At 47.5% G+C, this 22,701-nt stretch overlaps 1 protein-coding gene across 2 annotated transcripts in view; it reads left to right on the top strand.

Moving 5' to 3' along the window:
- Positions 1–22,386, top strand: part of COA8 (cytochrome c oxidase assembly factor 8) — a 32,337-nt gene extending 9,951 nt beyond the window's left edge. The window contains exons 2-5 of one of the 2 annotated variants that reach the window (XM_068540013.1): positions 9,235–9,432; positions 10,148–10,211; positions 18,983–19,073; positions 22,056–22,386. In XM_068540013.1, coding sequence (XP_068396114.1) covers positions 9,235–9,432; positions 10,148–10,211; positions 18,983–19,073; positions 22,056–22,161 — 459 coding nt within the window. In that variant the 3' untranslated portion in view covers positions 22,162–22,386. Of the gene's footprint in view, positions 1–9,234; positions 9,433–10,147; positions 10,212–11,701; positions 11,794–12,111; positions 14,303–18,982; positions 19,074–22,055 lie in introns of those variants that run through there. The other variant, XM_068540022.1, reaches the window with a different exon arrangement.
- Positions 22,387–22,701: the final 315 nt, after the last annotated feature.

Here is a 22,701-nt window from a genome sequence, read left to right as displayed (position 1 = left end):
GAGTACTTCCCAGAACTTCTGCTGCCAGTGTCCTTGTCCCCACGGTGAGCCACAGCCACCCACCCCCGACTCCGCAGGAGACCCCACCAACACCAGCAAGTAGGTCTGGTTCAGTCTCCCCTGGGGTCACTGCTCCTTCCCCTGGGTCCTGATGCGCACACTGCTTTGTGTGTGCCCTCCGAGAGTGGAGTCTCTGTTTCCCCCAGTCCTGTCGAAGTCCTGCAATCAAATCCCGCTAGCCTTGAAAGTCTGATTCTCTGGGAATTCCTCCTCCTGTTGCCAGACCCCCAGGTTGGGAAGCCTGACGTGGGGCTCAGAACCTTCACTCCAGTGGGTGGACTTCTGTGGTATAAGTGTTCTCCAGTTTGTGAGTCGCCCACCCAGCACTTACGGGATTTGATTTTATTGTGATTGCACCCCTCCTAGCATCTCATTGTGGCTTCTCCTTTGTCTTTGGATGTGGGGTATCTTTTTTGGTGAATTCCAGTGTCTCCCTGTTGATGATTGTTCAGCAGTTAGTTGTGATTCTGGTCCCCTTCCTTTTTTTAAAGCAATTTATCTGGGGCTGCTGAGGGGAGTGTATCCTTTAGAGTTTCACACAGTCTGGATTTTGCTGATTGCGTTCCCATGGTGTAATTTAACATGTTCCTCTGACCTGTGTGTTTCCTGTAAACAGACAGCTGCACTCTAGAGCCTTGACTTCATGTGGATTTGACTTTTTTATTTTTGAGAAGGCTACTTCACTGGTTATTGATTTTCTGATGTTAAACCAACCTTGCACTCCCAGTATAAACCCAGCTTGGTCCTGATGCAATGGCCCTTTTGTGTACTGCTGAATTTGGTGTGCTGATTTGTCTAGCATCCGTCTAGAATGAGAGGCTGGGGGCTCCAACCCTCCAGAAGGGAAAGGCTTTCAGTTCCCATCCCAGGAGGGTTAGGACTCTAGACCAGGAAACACGCCGAGAACACTGAATCTGGCCAACGTTTGTTCCTTTCATTGTTGCCCTTTGGTTTCCCCAGTGGCTGGCAGTGAAACTTTAACTCAGAGAGGAGCTTTGTGTTGTGTACAGGCACTTCTGGGAAGGAAGGCGCTGGAGAAAAAGGTCTCCAACTCCAAATCCTGGCTTCTAGAAGGACAGGCCCCAGGGTGGGAGTGTGCTGGCAAAGCTCTGGAGCCTGCTGAAAGGCAGAAGGGATGGAGAGCCAGGCTGGGCCTGCAGAGCTGAACAAGGAGAGGCCTGGTGTGGGGCTGCCCAGCCTGGCAGTTTACAGTTAAAGAGAAAAAACTGGAAGGTTCATCACCACCCCACCCCCCAGTAATGAAAACTCAGTGTGACCAGTAAGAACATGTGTGGTCCTCCGCGGAACTGTTAGGTCTAGCACGCCTTTCCACGCACACCCCTGCCACTCCAGGCCTCAGAAGCTGTGCACTGTATGCTTTTGCTGTAAGAACCATAAATTATGGTAATTACTCAAACCTCAAAGGGATTCTTTCTTTTCCTCCCCCAAGCCCCTTCTTCTCCCTTTTAAATAGCAGTTCTTGGGTGAACAGAGACAGAATATATGTTTATAGGGGAGAGTAGAAGGACCATTTCTGCCATAATTGAAGATACAGTCTCTCAAATTATAGTGGAAAACTGAGGATGATTGAAGGAGTTGGTTCACAGAGTTCGCATATAAACTGTAAAGTAGTTTATAAGCAACAACTAAAAGATGCATATGGGAAAGTAACTGAATACCCCAGCTCCTCTTTGAGCTTGCTTTGTTACGTGTGGGCAGCTGGGGTGGCTTCTTTAACATTTCTTGATAGGGAACGTGTAAGAATAGATGGGGTACAGTTCTGGAAGATAGTAAAGCAGGTAAACAGGTGCAGTTAGGGTGGAACCTGCCCCTTTGTCTCCTTGCTGCTGGCAGAGCTGACGTCTCCAAGGGGTGTTGCGCAGCCTCCCCAGCTTGGAGGAGGGGAAGGAACCCCATCGTGCAGCGGAAGTTCACAGCAGGGGACCCAGGCTGGCTCCCTTTCTGTCTCCACTCACTGCATCCCTTTGTGTGAATCACCGTCAGTTTCTAAGAATATCTGAATATCACAGAGGCAAAGGCTGTGTGGGAAAAGTCCAGAAATATTTGCAGAAAAGTAGGGTTTTTTTCTTAAAAACTTTTTTAAAAGAAAGGGAAAATGTGGTAACCATATATTATTCTTAGAATGATGGATAAAACATTAAAGATCTATGTGTTACGGTCCTGCCTTTACTTTCTAAAAAGGATTTTTAAGTCAGTCTAGTATCAAGTCAGTGTATTTCAACCCTGATGGTGAGGAGCACAGTTTCAGGTCTTAGGTAGCAGATCAGGATGCCTTTCTGCTAGTGGGGCCCTATCACTGTCACACACGAAGGATGAGTTCAGTCCCTTCTTGGGGACTTGCTGGCCCTTCATTTAGAACTTTCCACTCTGGCTGTGCCTCTTACGGCTCAACTTTGCTTCCCAGTGACACCAAGAGAGACACTCTTTAGAAGAACCAGACAAAAGTAAAAATGGTCAGAGATAAAGATGTTTGAATCTGCAAGAAGAAACGAAATAGCCATGCTGAACTAGTCAGTAGGGTGTAGTAGTCCGGTGTGGAGTGTGAACTGGCCACGCAGAGGTGACAGCTACGCCTAGGCTTCTCCCCGCCTCCCCCTGTCCCTCTCCAGCAGCCGGTCAGCCTGGCTTTCCACTTCCCCTGCAGCTCTGACGTGTCCACCTGCGACAGTGCCTCCCCGTTCTTCCACCACGTGTGAGTCGTACTCCAGAACACTCAGCCACTCAACGTGCTCTGCTTCTCTGACTATACAGCCTTTGAGAGTTTCCTGGAAAACCTAGGAACTCATCAAGAATTAGCAGTTACGTAAGGAACGCTCTTGGCGGTGGTGGCGTCCGGCTCCCTCAGATCTTCTCAACATGCTGCTGCGAGTTATCGGTGATTGCCATATCTAGTTAAACTGTGCTGGGGACTTCCCTGGTGGTCCAGTGGCTAAGGCAACGAGCTCCCCATGCAGGGGGCCCGGCTTCGATCCCTGGTCAGGGAACCAGATCTCTCACGCGGCAACTAAGAGCCAGCACAACCAAATAAATATTTTTAAAAATAATAAAAATAAATAAATAAATAGTACTAAAGGGTAACAAAATAAGCCACCCCGAAATAGGCCACTTTGGCATAAAGATTATTTTGAGCTAAAAGCACTTGAAAGACAGCAGGTGCAAGAAGGGCCCTGTGACCTCCCCCTTGTCTTCCTTTAGGCAGGAGATAAACCTCTCACGTGAAAGCTGCCCTTCCTAAATCAGGAGCAAAACTGTGTTCTTATCACCAGAGAGTGAAAGAGATCTGTGCAAACGGACCTTGGCAAAGTAACTCTCACCTTCCTTTAGTCTCCCCATAGACTTTAGTCCCTCTTCCACAGTGGCTACTTTTTGTTCAGCCTGGTATATAGGCAGTTGGGCCGATCTGCTTCTTGGGGTCCTCATTTTCCTGTGGGTGCTCCCATGTGTACATAAAAAATCTATATGGTTTTCTTTTGTTAATCTGTTTTATGTTAGTTTGACTCTCAGGCCCGTTTAGAGACTCTCAGAGAGCAGAGGGAGAGTTTGCCTCCCTTACTAAAAGTTGGATTGTAATTATCTCTGCTTCTGAGGTTATTTGCATCTATTTCTACCATACCTATGTGGCAGAAGTAACATATAATGGCATTTCTGCACATCTCTTCCCAGTTCCTCGTTCAGTAACATCACATTGCTAGCTTGAAGTTGTCCATGGTGGGAGTCATTGCACTATGGAAACTGGCAAATTCTCCAGATCAGGGCTTGACTTACTGTTTTGTTGATTGTCCAGACTTAGGAAAGTGAAGGATAAAATGTTAGTTAGTACACTTGACCCTTGAACAATGCGTATCTGAACTGCGCAGATCCGCTTATGCTCAGATTTTTTTCGGTAGTGCTGTACACTCTCAGGTTGGTTCCGTCTGCAGATGTGGCACCTCTGATATGGAGGGCCGACTGTAAAGTTGTATGCAGATTTTTGACTGCGTGGAGGGTCGGCACTCCTGACCCCTGCATTGTTTGAGGGTCGACTGTAATGTGGATTAAATTAAGAAGTACATCTTGGGACTTCCCTGATGGTCAAGTGGTTAAGACTCCATGCTCCCAATGCAGGGGCCTGGGTTCGATCCCTGGTCAGGGAACTAGATCCCGTGTGCCGCAACTAAGACCTGGCACAGCCAAATAAATAAATAAATAGTTAAAAAAAAAAAAAAGAAGTAGTGTATCTTGTTGGTTGACATCATATTGTGAATAAACCAAATTGAGAAAATGTTCTTCCAGTATTTGAAAGCCGTTATCCATTTCATCAAAGAAATCATTTGTGGACTTCCCTGGTGGCGCAGTAGCCCCCGCTCGCCACAACTAGAGAAAGCCCGCGTGCAGCAACGGAGACCCAACGCAGCCAAAAATAAATAAATAAATTAATTAATTAATTACAAAAACAATCATTTGTGTCCTTGACAAACAGGTGAGGTCAGTAGGTCTTGTTCACCCTACTTCTTTTTTTTTTTTTTTTTTTTGATCTTTGGCTGCGTTGGGTCTTCGTTGCTGCACGCGGGCTTTCTCTAGTTGCAGCGAGCGGGGGCTACTCTTTGTTGTGGTGTGCGGGCTTCTCATTTCGGTGGCTTCTCTTGTTGCGGAGCACGGGCTCTAGGCGTGCAGGCTTCAGTAGTTGTGGCTCGCGGGCTCAGTAGTTGTGGCTCACAGGCTCTAGAGCACGGGCTCAGTAGTTGTGGCACGTGGGCTCTAGAGCCCAGGCTCAGTAGTTGTGGCTCACGGGCTTAGTTGCTCCGCGGCATGTGGGATCTTCCCGGAACAGGGTCGAACCCGTGTCCCCTGCTTTGGCAGGCCGATTCTTAACCACTGCGCCACCAGGGAAGTCCTCTATCAATCTTTTTTTTCCCCACTCAAATGCTGTATTCTTTTACCTAATCTGTCAAGGGTCCTTAAAATTTTGAAATTTTTTTTAAAAGATACTTTTCTAGAAATGTTTTGAGAGTCTGAGGGAATCATATGTACTTTTCAGCATTTCCTGCTCATTCACTTATTCTAGACTCAAAATAATTTTCTAAATAGTAAGCATTCTTTTTAAAAAATTTTTATTTATTTATTTATTTATTTTGGCTGCGCTGGGTCTTTGTTGCGGCTCTCGGGCTCCTCTGGTTGTGGCGCTTAGTTGGGGTATGTGGAATCTTAGTTCCAGGGATTGAACCTGGGATTGAACCCAGGCCCCCTGCATTGGGAGCGTGGAGTCTTAACCACTGGACCACCAGGGAAGTCCCAAAATAGTAAGCATTCTAATGCTGAGCTGAACATGCCACAGATTTTTAATAGAATATTATAAATGCCAGTGTTGTCCTAAAGGCAGAGCTATAATGTGTTATAACTCAGTAACTCTGTGTTCTCAGATGTAAGGAAAAGCTTTTTGCATGAGTGGATGTCCCTGCATATTTTGTAATATAACTTGACCTGCTGAAGTCTGAGCGGTGATGGCAGAGCTGATGTAACCTCCTCAGGTGTTCTCTGTGGTCTGAACAATCCACGCTAGGTGGCCACACCAAGCTTTGTAACCCACTTCCCGACCAAACCCACTGCTATCCTTGTCATGTTTTAAATTCTTCCTATTTTTAGACTGCCTGGGAATTTAGAAGATTTAGGAAGGTCGTAGCATCCAAGACAAGGAGAGGGCCGACGGGTAGTGCTGCATTTAGCAGTCTCCTTCGGTTAATGCCAAGTTCTTGGGATGCTTGGTGTAGGTTGGTGGTGCTTAGTGGCAGCCGTCAAAGCGAAAGCTAACTGACTGTGTTTCCTAAAGAGTGACTTGGTTTCCTTTCTCAGTCTACGCTTGGTTCTTTACTCTAATTGTCCAGGGTTGAGTCCAGGGACCAGAAGATGGTCAGACCCCCACTAGGGAGAGGAATGCTGAGGATTGTGCACCAAGCTGAGCTTCTGCCTGGCCTCTCCTTTCCTCCCATGGTGCTCCTGCCAGGTGAGCCATCGCAAAACACACAGCTGCACCTGGTTATCTGCATTAATCTGTGAAATTATTAGCTATTAAAGCTACGTTTTTCAAATGAAATTATCAGTAAGCTGCTTACTGATAGAAAAAGAGCTGCTTTATCTTAAATTTTGCAAACCCTGCATCTCTATTTTTAGTTCCTTGGAAGTTGCAGCTTATAATGGTGATAGTGAAGTACTGAAATATCCTAAATGAAGGGCCTTCTAAATGCAAAAGAACTGTTAATTATGTTCAGTATAGTAATTTTTTATCTTTGTAAGTTTTACCACTCTTAATTTTTATTGAGGTGTAATTTATATATAGTAAAATGAGTGCACCCATTTCGAGTTTGATGAGTTGTGACAAATGTGTAAATCTGTGCAATCACCACCCCAGTAAGATCAGAACATCACTCCAATCCCCCCCACCCCTCACTCTGGGCTACCACTGATCTGATTACTTTTTCTAGAATGTCACATAAGTGGAATCACATAGAACGTCCTCTTTGGTGCCTGGCTCTTTCGCTCTGTATGTTGTTTTGAGATCTGTCCGTGTTCCACCTGTCAGTAGCTCACTCCTCTCCGCTGCTGAGTAGTTTTCTAGTTGTTTCTGGAGGGAGGTCTGGCGGGAGGCACTCCGATGTTCCGGAGGTAGAAGTCGTGCTCAGTAGAGCTTTTGCTTTTTTAAAATTGGAGGACAGTTAATTTACAGTGTTGTGTTAGCTTCGGGTGTACAGCAAAGTGATTTAGTTATACATTTTCCATTATAGGTAGAGCTTGCTTTTTTAAAAATAGGGTATAAGAGATTTCCAAACTGAATATTATTTCCCCCCATGGATTATGGTTACACTGATCTTTTAACAGGCAAATGAACAGTTAGTCTTTTGATTACTCAGCTGATCTCTTTATTTTAATATCAGGTTTATTGAAGTCCAGTTCACATATAGTAAAATTCACTCCTGGCAGACGTGTACGCCACAATTCAAGATATCGATCACTTTCACCACCTCAGAAAATTCCTTTGTAGTCACCCCCTTCCTCCACCCCAGCACCTGTCTTTTCCAGGATGTCTTGGGAATAGAATCATCCAGTGTGCAGCCTCTTTGGTGTGGCCTCTTCAGCATAGTGCCTTTGAGATTCATCTGTGTTACCTGTAGTCTCCTCTGTTGTCGAGTAGTGTCCGTCACATGTGTGTGCCATGCTGTGTTTTCCTGTTCATCAGTGGAAGGGTATTTCGGCTAATTCCAGATTTTTTTTTTTTAATTAATTAATTTATTTATTTTTGGCTGTTTTAGGTCTTCGTTTCTGTGCGAGGGCTTTCTCTAGTTGCGGCAAGCGGGGGCCACTCTTCATCGCGGTGCGCGGGCCTCTCACTATCGCGGCCTCTCTTGTTGCAGAGCACAAGCTCCAGGCGCGCAGGCTCAGTAATTGTGGCTCACGGGCCCAGTTGCTCCGCGGCATGTGGGATCTTCCCAGACCAGGGCTCGAACCCGTGTCCCCTGCATTGGCAGGCAGATTCTCAACCACTGCGCCACCAGGGAAGCCCTAATTCCAGATTTTGGCAGTTAATACATAAAGCCACTTTAAACAGCCATATCCAGGTTTTTGTGCAAACATGTGTACTCATGCATCTTGGATAAATAACCTGGGAAGGGGTTGCTGGGTTGTATGTTAGGTGTGTGTTTAATTTTATAATGGACTGCTGACTTTTTTCCCAAGTGGTTGTACCATTTTGCATTGCCGTGAGCAATATTTAAGAACGTGATTGTTTTACGTCCTTGGCAGCACTTGTTTTGGCAGATTTTTTTTTTTTAGCCATATTAATAGTTGTATAGTGATATCTCATTGTGGTTTTTTTTTTTTTTTTTTTATTTATTTATTTATTTATTTATGACTGTGTTGAGTCTTCGTTTCTGTGCGAGGGCTTTCTCCAGTTGCGGCAAGTGGGGACCACTCTTCATCGCGGTGCGCGGGCCTCTCACCATCGCGGCCTCTCTTGTTGCGGAGCACAGGCTCCAGACGCGCAGGCTCAGTAATTGTGGCTCACGGGCCCAGTTGCTCCGTGGCATGTGGGATCTTCCCAGACCAGGGCTTGAACCCGTGTCCCCTGCATTGGCAGGCAGATTCTCAACCACTGCGCCACCAGGGAAGCCCTCTCATTGTGGTTTTGATTTGCATTTCCCTAATGACTAATGATGTTGAGCATTTTTTATGTGCTTTTATTTGTTATCTATATATCTTCTTTGGAAACTTTTATTTAAATATTTTGCCCATTTTTAAATTGGGTTGTCTGTTTTCTCTTTTTCTTTTTAAATTTATTTTTATTTATTTATTTTTGGCTGTGCTGGGTCTTCGTTTCTGTGCGAGGGCTTTCTCTAGTTGAGGCGAGTGGGGGCCACTCTTCATCGCTGTGCGCGGGCCTCTCACTATCGCGGCCTCTCTTGTTGCGGAGCACAGGCTCCAGACGCGCAGGCTCAGTAGTTGTGGCTCACGGGCCCAGTCGCCCCGCGGCATGTGGGATCTTCCCAGACCAGGGCTCGAACTTGTGTCCCCTGCATTGGCAGGCGGATTCCTAACCACTGCGCTACCAGGGAAGCCCTGTTTTCTTATTACGGAGTTTTGAGAAGTCTTTATACATTCTAGAAACAAGTCTTTTTACAGATTTGCATGTATTTTCTCCCAGTCTGTGGCTTGTCTTTTCATTTTCTTAATAGTGTCTTTAGGAGAACAGAAGATTTTAACTTGGTGAAGTCCAGTTCATCTGTTTCTTATTTTGTGGATTGTGCTTTTGGTGTTGTACGTAAGAAATCTTTGCCTAATCCAAGCTTGTAGAATTTTTACTGTGTTTTAGAAGTTTTATAGTTTTAGATTTTACATTTTACATCTTTGATCCATTTTGCGTTAATTTTTGTATATGATGCAAAGCACAGGTTGACATTCTTTTTTCGCCGTAGGATGTTGAATTATTCCAGCACCATTGTTGAACATGTCTGGTGTAGTATTAATGTGAATGCTATTTATTATAGTTCTTTTAATTTGGATATTCCCTGGCACATAGTCTTAAAAAGAGGAAGCTAACAAGGGTCTTTAATAAATCTGGACTGTTCATTTTATAATACTAGAGATTGATTAAGTTGTATAGTAACCCCATGCGTTTTGTTAAAGGTCTCAAGATTCTGCCCTCCAAGAAAATCTTGCCATGATTGGATAGGACCCCCAGATAAATATTCGAACCTTCGACCTGTTCGCTTTTACATCCCTGAAAATGAATCACCATTGGAACAAAAGTTAAGAGAATTAAGACAAGAAACACAAGAATGGAACCAACAGTTCTGGGCAAACCAGAATTTGACTTTTCTTAAGGTAAGTTTAGGTTTCGGGTCAGAATGAGAAATAATACAGTTGGCCACTTGGGGGCGCTAAATCTTTAGCATCTGCTTCGCCTTTCAGTTATTTGGCAGCATCGCGTTGCCTCCCTGCCATACATCTGTATGTGTGTATATATGCGTAGAATTTTAAAATCAGTATGTAACTGTAAAGAAGCAATATTGATCGTTCACAGAATCACAGATCTTGAGACGTTCAAGGAAGTAAAGGGAGTAGCAGAGCCGGAACCAGAACTGCAGGTTCCACATGTATATACGCTTGTGTGTGTGTGTTTATGAAATCATGGGTGTCTGGGACGTGTTGTCATGCTTCCTGAGAATTCAGGATTCTTAACAGCATACTCATCAGTAAACTACGAGAAAGGAGTATAAATAGTCTAATCCAGAAGAAAGACTTAGGCGATACGTGTTTATCCATTTGGGCAGGCTAAGTCAAATGGAGTTGCATTTATCTTATTCTGTGGATTTATAAACAAATAGTGCCTCCCAAAGTTTATTAAACATCTCATTTTCAAATCCTATTTCAAGCATGAAACTTTTAACTAAGTTCAGATGGTTTAAAACAGGCTTTGAGATGGGCCACTTCTCAGGAAATCCACACCCAGACTTCTCCAGAGCACTGAGAGCTGTGTCCTAGCCAAGGAAAAACGGAAAGACGAAGAAAGGGAATTCTGATAGCTGTCTTCTTTTAGGAGAAAGAAAAATTTATTGACTCAAGACTAAAAGCCAAAGGCCTGGAACTGAGAGCTGAATCAGGTGAGTGAGTTCTTTTTCTGCCAACACTGGTTTTGTTTGAGTAACTATACGAGAAGGTGTGAAGACAGAGTATTAAGGCCTCCCTGGCTGTCCAGCGGTTAAGACCCACACTCCCACTGCATGGGGCGCAGGTTCCACCCCTGGCCAGGGGACTAGATCCCATGTGCCTCTCGGCACAGCCAAAAAAAAAAAAAAGAAAAGAAAAACAAAGGATGTTGACTGAAGTAGAGAAAGCTCAGGGAGCAGGTCATGGCTCCATGGGGCAGGCGCTCTGAGGGTGTCCTCAGTGCTACGTACGTCTGTCCTCCTCCTGCTCCCTCTTCTGTCTTTGGGTGAGGTCAGCCCTCTCGTCATTTTGGGTCATTCTGATCGATGACCTCTTTCTGACCTTTGGACTTAACATCCGAGGTCCCATGGCTTCAGCAGCCTCTGTCTCTTCTGCCCTGGCTTCTCTTCCCTGATTCCTGAAGGCAGTTCATGGTCCCACTGACCATGAGCCGGAAACTGCAGAGTCATCCTGGAAGCCCCTCCCCACCCCTTCATCTCTCATCTCTCCACCAGATTTACCTCTTAGGTGTTTCTCAGCACCTTTGCTACTCCCTGTCCTTTTTTTTTTTTTTTTTTTTTTTTTAATAAATTTATTTATTTATTTTTGGCTGCGTTGGGTCTTTGTTGCTGTGCACAGGCTTCCTCTAGTTGTGGCTCACCGGCTTTAGAGCGCAGGCTCAGTAGTCGTGGCGCACGGGCTTAGTTGCTCGGTGGCATGTGGGATCTTCCCGGACCAGGGCTTGAACCCGTGTTCTCTGCATTGGCGGGCAGATTCTTAACCACTGCGCCACCAGGGCGGTCCTTACTCCCTCTCCTTTAAACATGGCTTTAATTCAGGCTCTTGTTAATTCTCTGCCTATTGCAGTATCTTCCTAATTGGTTCCCTGGCCCCCAGTCTTTGAATCAGGGGTCAGCAGACTTTCTGTAAAGGGCTAGGTAGTAAATGGTTTAGTCTCTCTGGGCCATATGGGTCTCTCCTTCAACTGGTCAGCTCTGCTGTTGTTCTGTGAAAGCAGCCATAGAAAACACATGGCTTAATGGGCGTGAACTTGTCCCAATAAAACTGTATTTACAAAATCAGCTAGTAGGCCAGACTTGGCCTGCAGGCTGTAGTTTAGCAACTCATGCCTTAAATCCATTCTTTGCAGTGTAGCCAGTCTGTTCTACCCAAAATGCAGTTCTGATAGTTGCCACTCAGCTTAGGTTTTTAGATTTCCTGTGACGACAGAGTGACAGCTGTGCTCCTCCTTCTGGATTGGAGGCCTGCCCGGCCCCTGCCCGTTTTACCTGTTTCGTGTCTTGTTCCCCAGGCTGCGCACTTCATGTGTCAGGGATGCAGACTGCATTCAGTTCCCTCTGCCTACCGTGCTGTCCTTTCTTTTGGACAGAGAATCTAGTGCTCAAAATAACCTTTAATCATTTTCTCTTGGTGTTGATGTTAGGCCTGAATAAGATTTTGTACCGTCGGTTAAACAGATGTCTACTGTCAAAACATTCTGATGGAAAATCTGAAATCGTTGACCCCCAAAGCCAGGTCTGTGTTGGGCTAAAGCACCGTGACCCTCCCTGCTCGTGGTAGCCCTGCCTGGGCTCATTAGAATAGAAGTCTGGGGGGGATGGAGTTAGCCCCACGCTGGGCCCAGTCGTATGCTGTCCGCTGCACGGGCCCCACTGAGGGTCTGGGAGGGCAGGAGTGAGCAGGAAAGGGTGCTATGTCCTATCAGTTTTTGTTTGTTTTTTGGTTGTTTTTTTAGGGGGGGGGGCAATAAATATTTTAATTTTTGTCTTAATTTTATGGTGACAGACAATTTTCAAGTTTATTTCCTTTTTTTTTTTTTTTTTTAATACAAAGCTAAACCACAAACAGGTACAGCCAAGACGTTTTATCTCCCATTTACACACTCCCATTGAATCCTCCTCCAACTGGCTGACCGCTGAGCAGGCAAGTGTGGGGTGAGGGGAAGACTTTCTTAGGTAGCGCCGTCCTGAGGCCGGGGGCGGGGGCATCGAGGCGAGGACAGGCTCTCATCCCGAAGCAGAGAATGAGAGCCCCGACTTCAGGACTGTGCCCTTTGCACGTATGTTCTGTTTTATTTCCCATGGTGACCCAATGAAGTGTAGGTACTGTTACTTTTACCATTTTGTAGATGAGGAGCCCGAGGGCAAGTTGTTTGACCAAAATCACAGAGTGAGTAAGTGGAGGGGCCTAGGTCCTGACCTGGAGAGTGCGTTCCCAGGGAGGCCCACGGGCCAGTGTCGTCCATGAGTGTCATGGATTCCTGCTGATGGCGTTACCGAGTGTTGAAAGACGGGCCTTAATTAGATTTCAGATTAGTCTGGTAAGAAAACAGGAAAGAGTATGTTGAGGAAAGGACTCATGAAGGGAGGTGCTGCTCTGTCAGCTGCTTAAACAGTTAGTTACCAGGCTGCAGGGATGGAAATGGGGGCGGGGGGACAGGTGTGTCACCCCCGTGGGCCAGAGCACGCATGTGTGACACCTGAGTGCAGGGGCCTCGCAGAACCCAGGAAAGAGGAGTTTCGTTTAATAAGTGATGTTGGAGAAACTAATGATTTTTGACCCAAAAAGGTAAACTCAGGTTCATGCTCCCTGTAACACAAATGTATTCCAAACAGATGAAAAAGTGAACTATTAAACGTCAGTTGTTTATGGAGTAAAAAGGTAAATGCATTGCTCCTAGTTGCAGGAGGTCTAACAATAAAAGTGACCCTCCATCGTCTGGAGGAGTGATGATTCCCCGAGCTTGACAGTAAAGGTAGAAAGACTCAAGAACGTGAAAACTGACAATGTCTGGATGAGGCAGGACTCCCTTTGATCTGTCCTCCTGGAAGGGAGAGTTTGCTGAGGGGACACGAAGTGGCTCAGACACAGGACCAGGGGAGGGCCGGGCCCAGGCATGGCCTGCGGTCAGACGCCGGCCCTAGAGGCAACCCAGGACATCCTCCCTCCCCTCCTTTCGCCTCCAGTCTACCCCACTGCTTCAGCCTTCTCTTGCTGTGAGCAGGCTTTTTCCACCTCTCAGTTTATACCTCCAGGTCCAAGGAAGCGGCCGGACTGAGGCTCTGCCCAGGTTCCGTTCGCGGAGTGAGGCTGTTCCGCAGACAGCGCCCAGCGAACCTGACGGCTGAGGGGTCCACGTCCGGGAAACACGTGAAGGGCGAACGGCGGGTGGCAGCAGGCGTCTGTGGCGGGGATGACGAGGCGTGTGGGCTTTACGAAGAGCCTTAACACGTCTGCGGAAAGAACGAAACAGCCGCAGATGAGTGGTGTGGCTACAAGAAAAAGAAACTCCTCAAACTAAATTCCACAGCGCCCAGGGAACTCCCCCGGTGGCGCAGCGGCTGAGAATCCGCCTGCCATCGCAGGCGACACGGGTTCGAGCCCTGGTCCGGGAGGATCCCGCGTGCCGCGGAGCAACGGGGCCCGTGCGCCACAGCTGCTGAGCCTGCGCGTCTGGAGCCTGTGCCCCGCAACGAGAGAGGCCGCGACGGTGAGAGGCCCGCGCGCCGCGATGAAGAGCGGCCCCCGCTCGCCGCAGCTGGAGGGGGCCCTGGCGCAGAAGCGAAGACCCAGAGCAGCCAAAAATAAATAAATAAACAAATAAATTTATAAAAAAAAAAACAAAAGAACAGCACCCAGGGACTCCCCCGGTGGCGCAGCGGTTGACAATCCGCCTGCCATCGCAGGCGACACGGGTTCGAGCCCTGGTCCGGGAGGATCCCGCGTGCCGCGGAGCAACGGGGCCCGTGCGCCACACCTGCTGAGCCTGAGCTCTAGAGCCTGCGTGCCACAACTACTGAGCCCGCGTGCCGCAACTACTGAAGCCCGCGTGCCGCAACTACTGAAGCCCCCGCGCCTAGAGCCCGTGCTCCGCAACGAGATAAGCCACCGCGATGAGAAGCCCGCGCACCGCAAGGAAGAGCGGCCCCCACTCGCCGCAACTAGAGAAAGCCCATGCGCAGCAGCGAAGACCCAATGCAGCCAAAAATAAATAAATAAAAAAAAAAAAAAAAAAAAAACACAAACAGCACCTAGGCCTTGTTTCATGCTTACTGAACTCAAGGAGATGTTTTCCCAGCTCCTTTTCCAGAAGGATTTAGTTGCATGAAGTACGCATATGCCAAGAAGCGGGGAAATTACGACCGCTGAATATCTAAGAATTCATCCTATAGGAAAACATGGGAAGACTTCACTCTGTTCCTTGCAGCGTTGTCTTTCATTGCCAAACAGTGGGAAGTATCTAAACATCCAGTCATTTCAGATTAGATGAGGCTGTGGTGGCCCACTGCGCACTGGACGTTCACTGGAATATTCTGCAGCAGTCTAGGAACATTACTGACTTAATCTCAAGTGCGAAAAGTAGAATACCATGACGTCAACTCTACCTGCCCCCAGATTAAACCTCGTGTAAGGCAGGCAGTGCTGTGGGAGGGTTCTTGCCTCTAGTTTCTTTTACTGCTGAAGTGTTTATGCAGCTGGAGCGGGGTGCCATCAGGATGGATTTACTTTAAGTCAGCTGGTATTTAAGAAACACCCACTCGGTTTTTGGTAAATGTGTAATAAATTAGATTGTTCTGCCTGTCATTCTTAGCATTACTAAAGTTCAGTTATCACATTGCAGTGTTGGCAGGTGTGGAATCTGAATTACTCAGCAAACGTTTACGGTGCTTCTGCTTTATGCTGCGCGTCACCTGGGAATGTTTGGGCAGGACACCAAACTAGACCAGTAGCTGAAGGTGGCACCCCCCGCCTGTCCTTAGAACCCTGGGGCGCCTGCGGTGCTGCCGGCAGCGGTGACGAGCGCGCCCCTCTGTGCCAGGCCCGTCCCACCTGCCACACTGACCGCGACTCAGTTTGTCTCAGAGCAGCCTTATGAGGTGTGCTCTTGTGATCCGCGTCGTGGAGCCCGGAGAAGCCACAGGGCCGGCGAGGGACGGAGCCCCGGCCCGTGGAGCCACTGCCTGCGGGGCCGGGAGGACACGTCCCACCTCCTCAGCTCCTCTCGTCATCGTGTGAGAGGCAGGGGAGGCTGGCTGGAGGGTGCGCACGCGCCTCTCCCTGGAGGACCGGCGGGACCCGCTTGCAGCTTAGGAGACGCCGCTGCTCTCGGCCAGCGTGCGCGCCCCGCTCCCCGGAGCGAGAGCTCCGTGTGTGGCCCCGCATCGCGCTCCAGCCCTGCCTGCCCTCCGCCCCCTCACTCTGTGTTCAGCCACGTCTCTGCCTCTCCGCACCCGTCACTTGCTCTGCCCGTGCTGCTCCCCTTCTGTGCCCTGTGGAATCCTGGCTGGACTGTCCCCTTCCCTGGGAGCCTTCGGCTTCCCTCCCCTCCTCAGGCAGCTGGTCGTCCCTCTCTTTCCCCCATCAGCATCCACCCCTTGATTGATTCCAGGTATTTCCTGAACACCTGCCACATCCCAGGCTAGTCCTGGGGACCAGCTGCGGGCGAGACGGAGCCACGGCCTCGCCTTTGTGGAGCGGAGCTCCTTGCGTGGGCCGGGCGGGTGACCAGCAGACGAGCAGCTCGGAGAACGCGCTCCGCACTCCCGGGCTGTTGACCGCGGGGGAGGACGAAGCCGGGGGGAGCGCAGGAGCCGGCGTTTTAACGGGGGCCTCGGGGAAGCCCCCTCGGAGGGGCGGCCTCTGGGGAGGTGGCGAGAGGGTCTTCCAGATGCAGGTTTTGAGGAGCAGCAGGAGGCTGGGTCAGAGGAGCGAGGGCGCGTGGAATCGACTGCTCTTCGCTCAGCCCGCGGGGGTCCAGGTGGCGTGTGGGCCCCTGCTCAGGCTGGCCGGGAGGTGGCCCTTCTGCCTCTGTGGGGGACAGCCACGCTTGTACTGTGTGGTCTGCGTTTGCCTTTGTGCTGTGTGAGTTCAGGGTTGGCCACTTTCCCTCCTGTTTCTGTAGAAATGTGCCCTGGGGTCACCTTCCCAGCTCTGTCTCTGTCTCCCGAAAATCCTGGTGCGGTTGAAGTGTCAGCGTCAGCTTTGCAGCCAGGAAACACGGCCTCTGTCTGGAGTCCTGGCGAGTGGACTAACCCCAGGGGGAGCCAGAGCGGGGGCCTCTCTGGATGGGGGTGCTCTGCAAGTGCAGGGACCCTGGGTGCAACGCCTGTTTGGAGCTTGGGGCTTCTAAGCCAGAGGGCTCTCTCCCCAGTTTCCTCCTCCCACCAGCTCCTGGCAGCCACTAGTCTACTTTCTGTCTCTATGAATTTGCCTATTCTGGACATTTCCAGATAAATGTCATCATATACAGGCATACCTCATTTGTGCTTTGAAGATACTGTGTTTTTTTACAAATTAAGTGTTTGTGGTAACCCTGTATAGAGCAAGTCCATTGGCGCAATTTTTCCAACAGCATTATTTTGTAATTAAGGTATGTATGGTTTTTCAGACATAATGCTGTTGCTCACTTAATAGACCTCAGTATAGTGTGAACATAACTTTATGTGCATTGGGAAACCAAAAAATTCATGTGACTCACTTTACTGCAATACTTGCTTCATTGTAGTGGTCTGGGACCAAACCCTCAGTATCTCCAAGGTCTGCCTGTAATATGTAGTGTTTTATGTGTGCCTTCTTTCACTTAAGTGTGTGTTTTCAGGGTTCATCCATGTTGTAGCATGTATCACTACATTGAAGATTCTTTTCTATGGCTGAATAATATTCCACTATATGGACATACCACATTTTGTTTATCCATCAGTTGATGGACATTTGGGTTGTTTCCACTTTTTGACTATTATGAATAACACTGCTGTGAACAGTCACGTATATACCTGTAAGTGGGATGCAGGGTCATACGGTAACTCTATGTTTAACTTTCTGAGGAACTGCCAAGCTGTTTTTCAAAGTGGCTGCATCATTTTACGTTCCAACCAGCAATATGTAAGAGTTCCAATATCTCTATATCCTCATCAACACTTGTTATTGTTTGTCTTTTTGATTGTAGTCATCCTAGTGAGTGTGAAGTGACCTTATCATCTTTTTAAGTTGAATTTCCTTAATGACTCATTAGTCATTAGTTGAATATCTTTTCATGTTCTTATTTGCCATTTTTATATCTCCTTTGGAGAAATGTTTATTCAAATCCTTTAAAATTGGGTTATTTTAAAGGATTTAATTGGGTTATTTCTCTTTTTATTGTTGAGTTGTAAGAGTTCTTTACATACTCTGGATATTGGACCCATATTAGAAGGATGATTTGCAAATATTTTCTCCCATTCTGTAGGTTGTCTTTTCACTTTTTCAGTAGTGCCCTTCGAAGCACAAAAATTTTAAATTTTGATGAAATCCGGACTCCCCTCGTGGTGCAGTGGTTAAGAATCTGCCTGCCAACACAGAGGACATGGGTTCAATCCCTGGTCCGGGAAGATCCCACGTGCCGTGGAGCAGCTAAGCCCGTGGGCCACAACTACTGAGCCCGTGTGCCACAACTACTGAAGCCTGTGCGCCTAGAGCCCGTGCTCTGCAACAAGAGAATCCACCGCAACGAGAAGCCCACGCACCACAGCAAAGCGTAGCCCCCGCTCGCCACAACTATAGAAAGCCTGTGCGTGGCAGTGAAGACCCAACACAGCCAAAAATAAATAAATAAAATAAATTAAATAAAAAAAAAATTTTGGGGGGGATGGAATCCAACTTATCTGTTTTTTTCTTTGTTTGCCTCTGCTTTAGGTGTCATATCTAAAATGCATTGCCTAATTCAAGGTGATGAAGATTTGCACGTGTTTTCTTCCAAGAACTGTATAGTTTTACCTCTTACATTTAGGTCTTTGATTCATTTTGAGGTTATTTTTGTTTATGGTGTGAGATGGGATTCAGCTTGTTTTTTTTTTTTACATGTAGATAATCGAGTTGTCCTAAGCATTGTTTGTTGAAAAGACTATTTGTCCCCATTGAATTGTCTTGACACCCTTGTCGAAAATCACTTGCCCATAAATGTTTGGGTTTAGCTCTGTTCTGTTGATCTATAAGCCTGTTCTTCTGCTGGTATCACACTGTCTTGATTACTGTAGCTTTGTAGTAAGTTTTGAATATAAGAAGTGTGACTCCTCCAACTATGATTTTCTTTGCCAAGGTTGCTTTGGCTACCGGGTTTCCTTGCATTTTTATATAAATTTTAGGATCCACTTACCAATTTCTTCTGTTTTTTGGGTTTTTTTTGGCCGCACCACGCAGCGTGTGGGATCTTAGTTCCCCAACCAGGGATTGAACCTGGACCCCAGCAGTGAAGGCAAGTCCTAACCACTGGACCGCCAGGGAATTCCCTGTCAATTTCTGGGGCAAAAAAAAAAAAAAAAAAAAAAGCCAGCTGGGGTTTTGGTAGGGTTTGTTTTGAATCTATATGTCATTACGGGGGAGTGTTGCCACCTTAACGGTATTAGGTCTTTGAAACCATGAACATGGGATGTCTTTCCATTTATTTAGGTCCTTCATTTCTATGTTTTGTAGTTTATTTAGTGTGTAAGTCTTATACTTCCTGTCTTAAATTTATCCTGTCTTTCATTCTTTTTGATGCTATTGTAAACGGAATTGTTTTCTTAATTTTGTTTTCAGATTGTTTATTGCAAGTGTATAGAAATACAGTTGATATTTGTATATTGATCTTGTATCCTGCAATCCTGCTGAACTCATTTGTTAACTCTAATAATTGTTTGTAGGACCCTTCCCCTTAAGTCTTAATGTTTAAGTTGAAATTAATTTTCAGGTCAAAAAGCAACATTGAATGCAGAAGAAATGGCTGACTTTTACAAGCAATTTTTGAGTAAAAATTTTCAGAAGCACATGTATTACAACAGGTGGGTGTCTACTTTTCTCCTAAAAATTTGAATATCACAACCATATTGTTTAGGTGCTATCTGAATTTAACATTTGTGTTTATATTAAAGGTAGAAGTTGCTATCAACTTAGTTTTCGCAATTTTAAATAAAATTGACAGCTTAGAGTTATTTGCATGGCATCCCTAAAGCAGCTTGCACCCCTAGTGCGTAGACAGTGGGTTCTACACAGCACTTCCCACCGAAAGGAACCCGGACTCCATTGAGAGGCACAGTCTGGGGCAGGAGCAGCGCAAGAGGAGTCGAGACGTCTTGTGTTTGAAAGTGAGGAAGCTCGGAGCCCAGCGGGGTCATGTGAGAACAGCCCAGAAGGCGACTCGAGGGGCTCCCGTAGGCCAGAGACGGAGCCATTGCAGCCACACAAAGAAAGTGACGGCTGTGGATTAAAAATCTATCAAATATGCTAACATCTTTGCGATCATAATGACAGTGAGGGGCTCCCTTAGGCCAGAGACGGAGCCATTGCAGCCACACAAAGAAAGTGACGGCTGTGGATTAAAAATCTATCAAATATGCTAACATCTTTGCGATCATAATGACAGTGAGTGGCTCACAGGCACCGCGGGGTATTGCTAGGCAGCCAACCCATTGTTCTGAAAATCCATACGTGAAGGAGCGCCTCCAAAGAACACTCACCTCTCCTGCCTTTCCTGCCCCGACTGGATTCCAGGGTAGCCGAACGAAGGAGCATTTTTCTTGGTAGAAGAATGACAGCTAACGCAGGAGTGCTGGAGTTAGATCTGGGCCTGATCACCCCACAGCTGCTAAACCGCTGGGCAGCAAGGCTGATGGGGACTTCATAATGGATAGGTCGGGCTGATTGCACCTGAACCCCGGTACCTCTTCACACTGTGCAGAGTGGGGCAGCCGCCTGCATGCATCTCTGTGAGGTGCGGCAGTAGGTACCGAGCACGGCCAGTGAGGTGTCCTCACCAAAACAAGGGAACTGCATTCTAGCAGGCCTCCGGATCTAATACCAGGCTACAGGAAAAAGATAAAAGGGTGTGTTGGGGGGCGGGGGGCTGTGGAGAGAGCGGTTCGCAGACCATGCTTAAATCATAGCCTGAAGATACAGTCCCAGAAGTTGGAAGTTCTACAAGACAGACGATCCAGTTTCGACCAGTAACTAGGATTTTAAAAAAAAAAGGAGGGGGAACTAATAGAATAAAAGGGACTTCATGCAGTGTGTAGACATTGTTTGGATCCTAATACAGACAAACCACCTAAAAAAAGGTATTTATTTTTGACAGTCAGTCAAAGGAAACTGAACAGTGACTGTATATTAGGTTGTATAGATAAGTCATTGTTCATTTTATCAGATGCAAGGACGGTATTGTGGTTAGGTGTTTTTAAAAAAGGTTTTGACGGTACGTAGTGATGTGTATTCCCAGGTGTGATGATAGGACGTGGCGTTTGAGATTTGCTGTGACGTTCGTAGGGCAGTGGCCACGCCGGATGGGCAGGTGGGGCAGGGTCTAGACAGTGGGGTGATCGTCGAGTCTGGAGGAGCTCTTGAGTGACACTCAGGCATAAAGCCCAGTCCTGCAGCGTCCAGGGTCTGTTGCTAATGCTGTCATGTGTCCCTCTGATCTAGCTGAGTTATTCAGTCAAGCCAGTATTAGTTAGGTTTCCCTGGACCTTTGATTTCTGGTGTGGACACAGCATGTTTGCATCTTGCTTCCTCTCCGGTAAGCTTGATGTTTTCCGTGTGGCACTCAGAGTAGAGAGAGGGTCGGGCAGTAGTGGAGCCTGAGCGCTCCCGCTCTGTGCCCGCGCCACCTCCTGCCCCTGCTTTCCTTATGGAAACAGGAAAAGCTTAGTTTGTCTTTTCCACTACACTTTATCAATTCAGGTTGTCTGTATCGGTGGAGTGGAATCTGGCTTTTCCTTAATAACCTAAGAACTTTAATCTCGGTGGGATACCAGTTTTCTTTTTTCTGGAAGCCTTTTTTATTAGGGCATTGCTTCCCATTTATAGCATCATTGAAGTGGATAGAAATGTAAGGATCGTTCTCGTGCGGAGAGGGGTTTTCTATCTAGCCGTGCAAAGGCTCCAGAAAACTGGTATTTTTACCTCTTGCTAGTACTTCACTTAAGCCCTTGGTTAGTCTCCATTCTTCTATGCTGAGATCCAGTCAACCATTTGAGTCCAGTCTGGAATAGCAGCTCCACGTTCCCTCATTAGCTCATTTGGACGAAAAGCATGGGCACTTGTTGGCATTTCAGCTTCCAAGGGCTCAGCACTGAGAGTCTGGAGTGTGTGCTTTCCGTTGTGGAAACTTGCCAAGTTTTGCCCATTCAGCTGCTGACAATGTGGTGAATTTGCAAGCTCTGACATGTTCTGTAGAGTAATTCACAGGCCAGTGAGCCTATGACAGCATGTAACTCCATCCCAGTATTTGTGTGAGAAGTTCTGGAATGATCTCTTTCGAGACACAGGTTACCCAAAAGTTCAGCTCATCTAGAAAAAGAAGATATGAAACTTGATGATGTTGGCATTTGGACAAGTTAGCTTCTCAAGATGGAGTACTTCTGTCATGTGCTTCTTATGCAGTTAAGGTGCCAAAGCCTGGAGGGTCCCCACCGAGTTCCGGCAGAGCCTCCAGTCCTTTTCTGAGAGGTTACGCCCCCATCGCTCTACAGTTGTGTCTCTGAGAGAATGCCACTGGGCTCTGGGGGCCCCAGGGCTTCTGAGAGCTCTTTCTGTGTCTTCTAGCAAAAACTGAGGAAGGCTGCAGCAGCCTCCAGGAGTGGGAAAAGCGGGGTCGGGGTGCACTGGGCACATCAGCCTGATGAAAATCCAGGTGGAAGGAAGGCAGGCTGTTATGGGCAGTCTAGCTTTAAAGAGGGCGGGAGATGGCAGAGATGGTGAGGAAGGGTGGAAGAGGAGACAGTTGGGAGGCCTGAGCGTCGGTCATGTGTGCTTGTCCTGTTCCTCTTTAGGGACTGGTACAGGCGTAATTTTGCCATCACCTTCTTCATGGGAAAAGTGGCCCTGGAGAGGATTTGGAACAAGCTTAGACTGAAACGAAAGAAGACCATCAACTAGGAGCCCACCCTGACCCACCCGCCCAGCGTCTTAAGTTGCCACGAGAAGCAGCAGCTTATAGGAGCTCGTTTTACGAGAGCTCGAAGACCTGTGTGTGCAGGGCAGGCTGGGAGGACGCAGGTCCTGTTGCGCTGTGGCCCAGGTGGCTCCATCCTGACTGTGGATTCCAGGCTGGCTCTTGGTCATGGAAGTGATGTTAAATAAAACCCAAGCACTGTGTGCCTATTTTCTGTGTTTTTGAATTATACCAATTTGAAAGAGAACAATATAAAGATATTAATAAACTTTCACTTGAAAAATTTGCCTCTACTGATAGGAATGTTTTGGAGGCTGGCCGCAGTGTCACCACGGCCTCACCTGACCAGTGAGCCCTGGTTATTGGAGGCCCCGGGTCCCGGCCCTGGTGAAGTGCAGCTGTCCGGGGAGGCGTCCACACACAGACCCGGAAGCAGGTGCGGCTCCTCCACCAGAGCCCAGGGGGACTTTGCTACATTTATTCCAGGGAGGCAGAGCCTGTTTCCAAGGTTTTCCGGAACAACT

The sequence above is a fragment of the Eschrichtius robustus genome, chromosome 1 (assembly GCF_028021215.1).
Source record: "Eschrichtius robustus isolate mEscRob2 chromosome 1, mEscRob2.pri, whole genome shotgun sequence".
In the NCBI taxonomy this organism is placed as follows: Eukaryota; Metazoa; Chordata; class Mammalia; order Artiodactyla; family Eschrichtiidae; genus Eschrichtius; species Eschrichtius robustus.
Note: the sequence above shows the minus strand (reverse complement) of the source record. Positions and strands in the feature narration are given on the sequence as shown.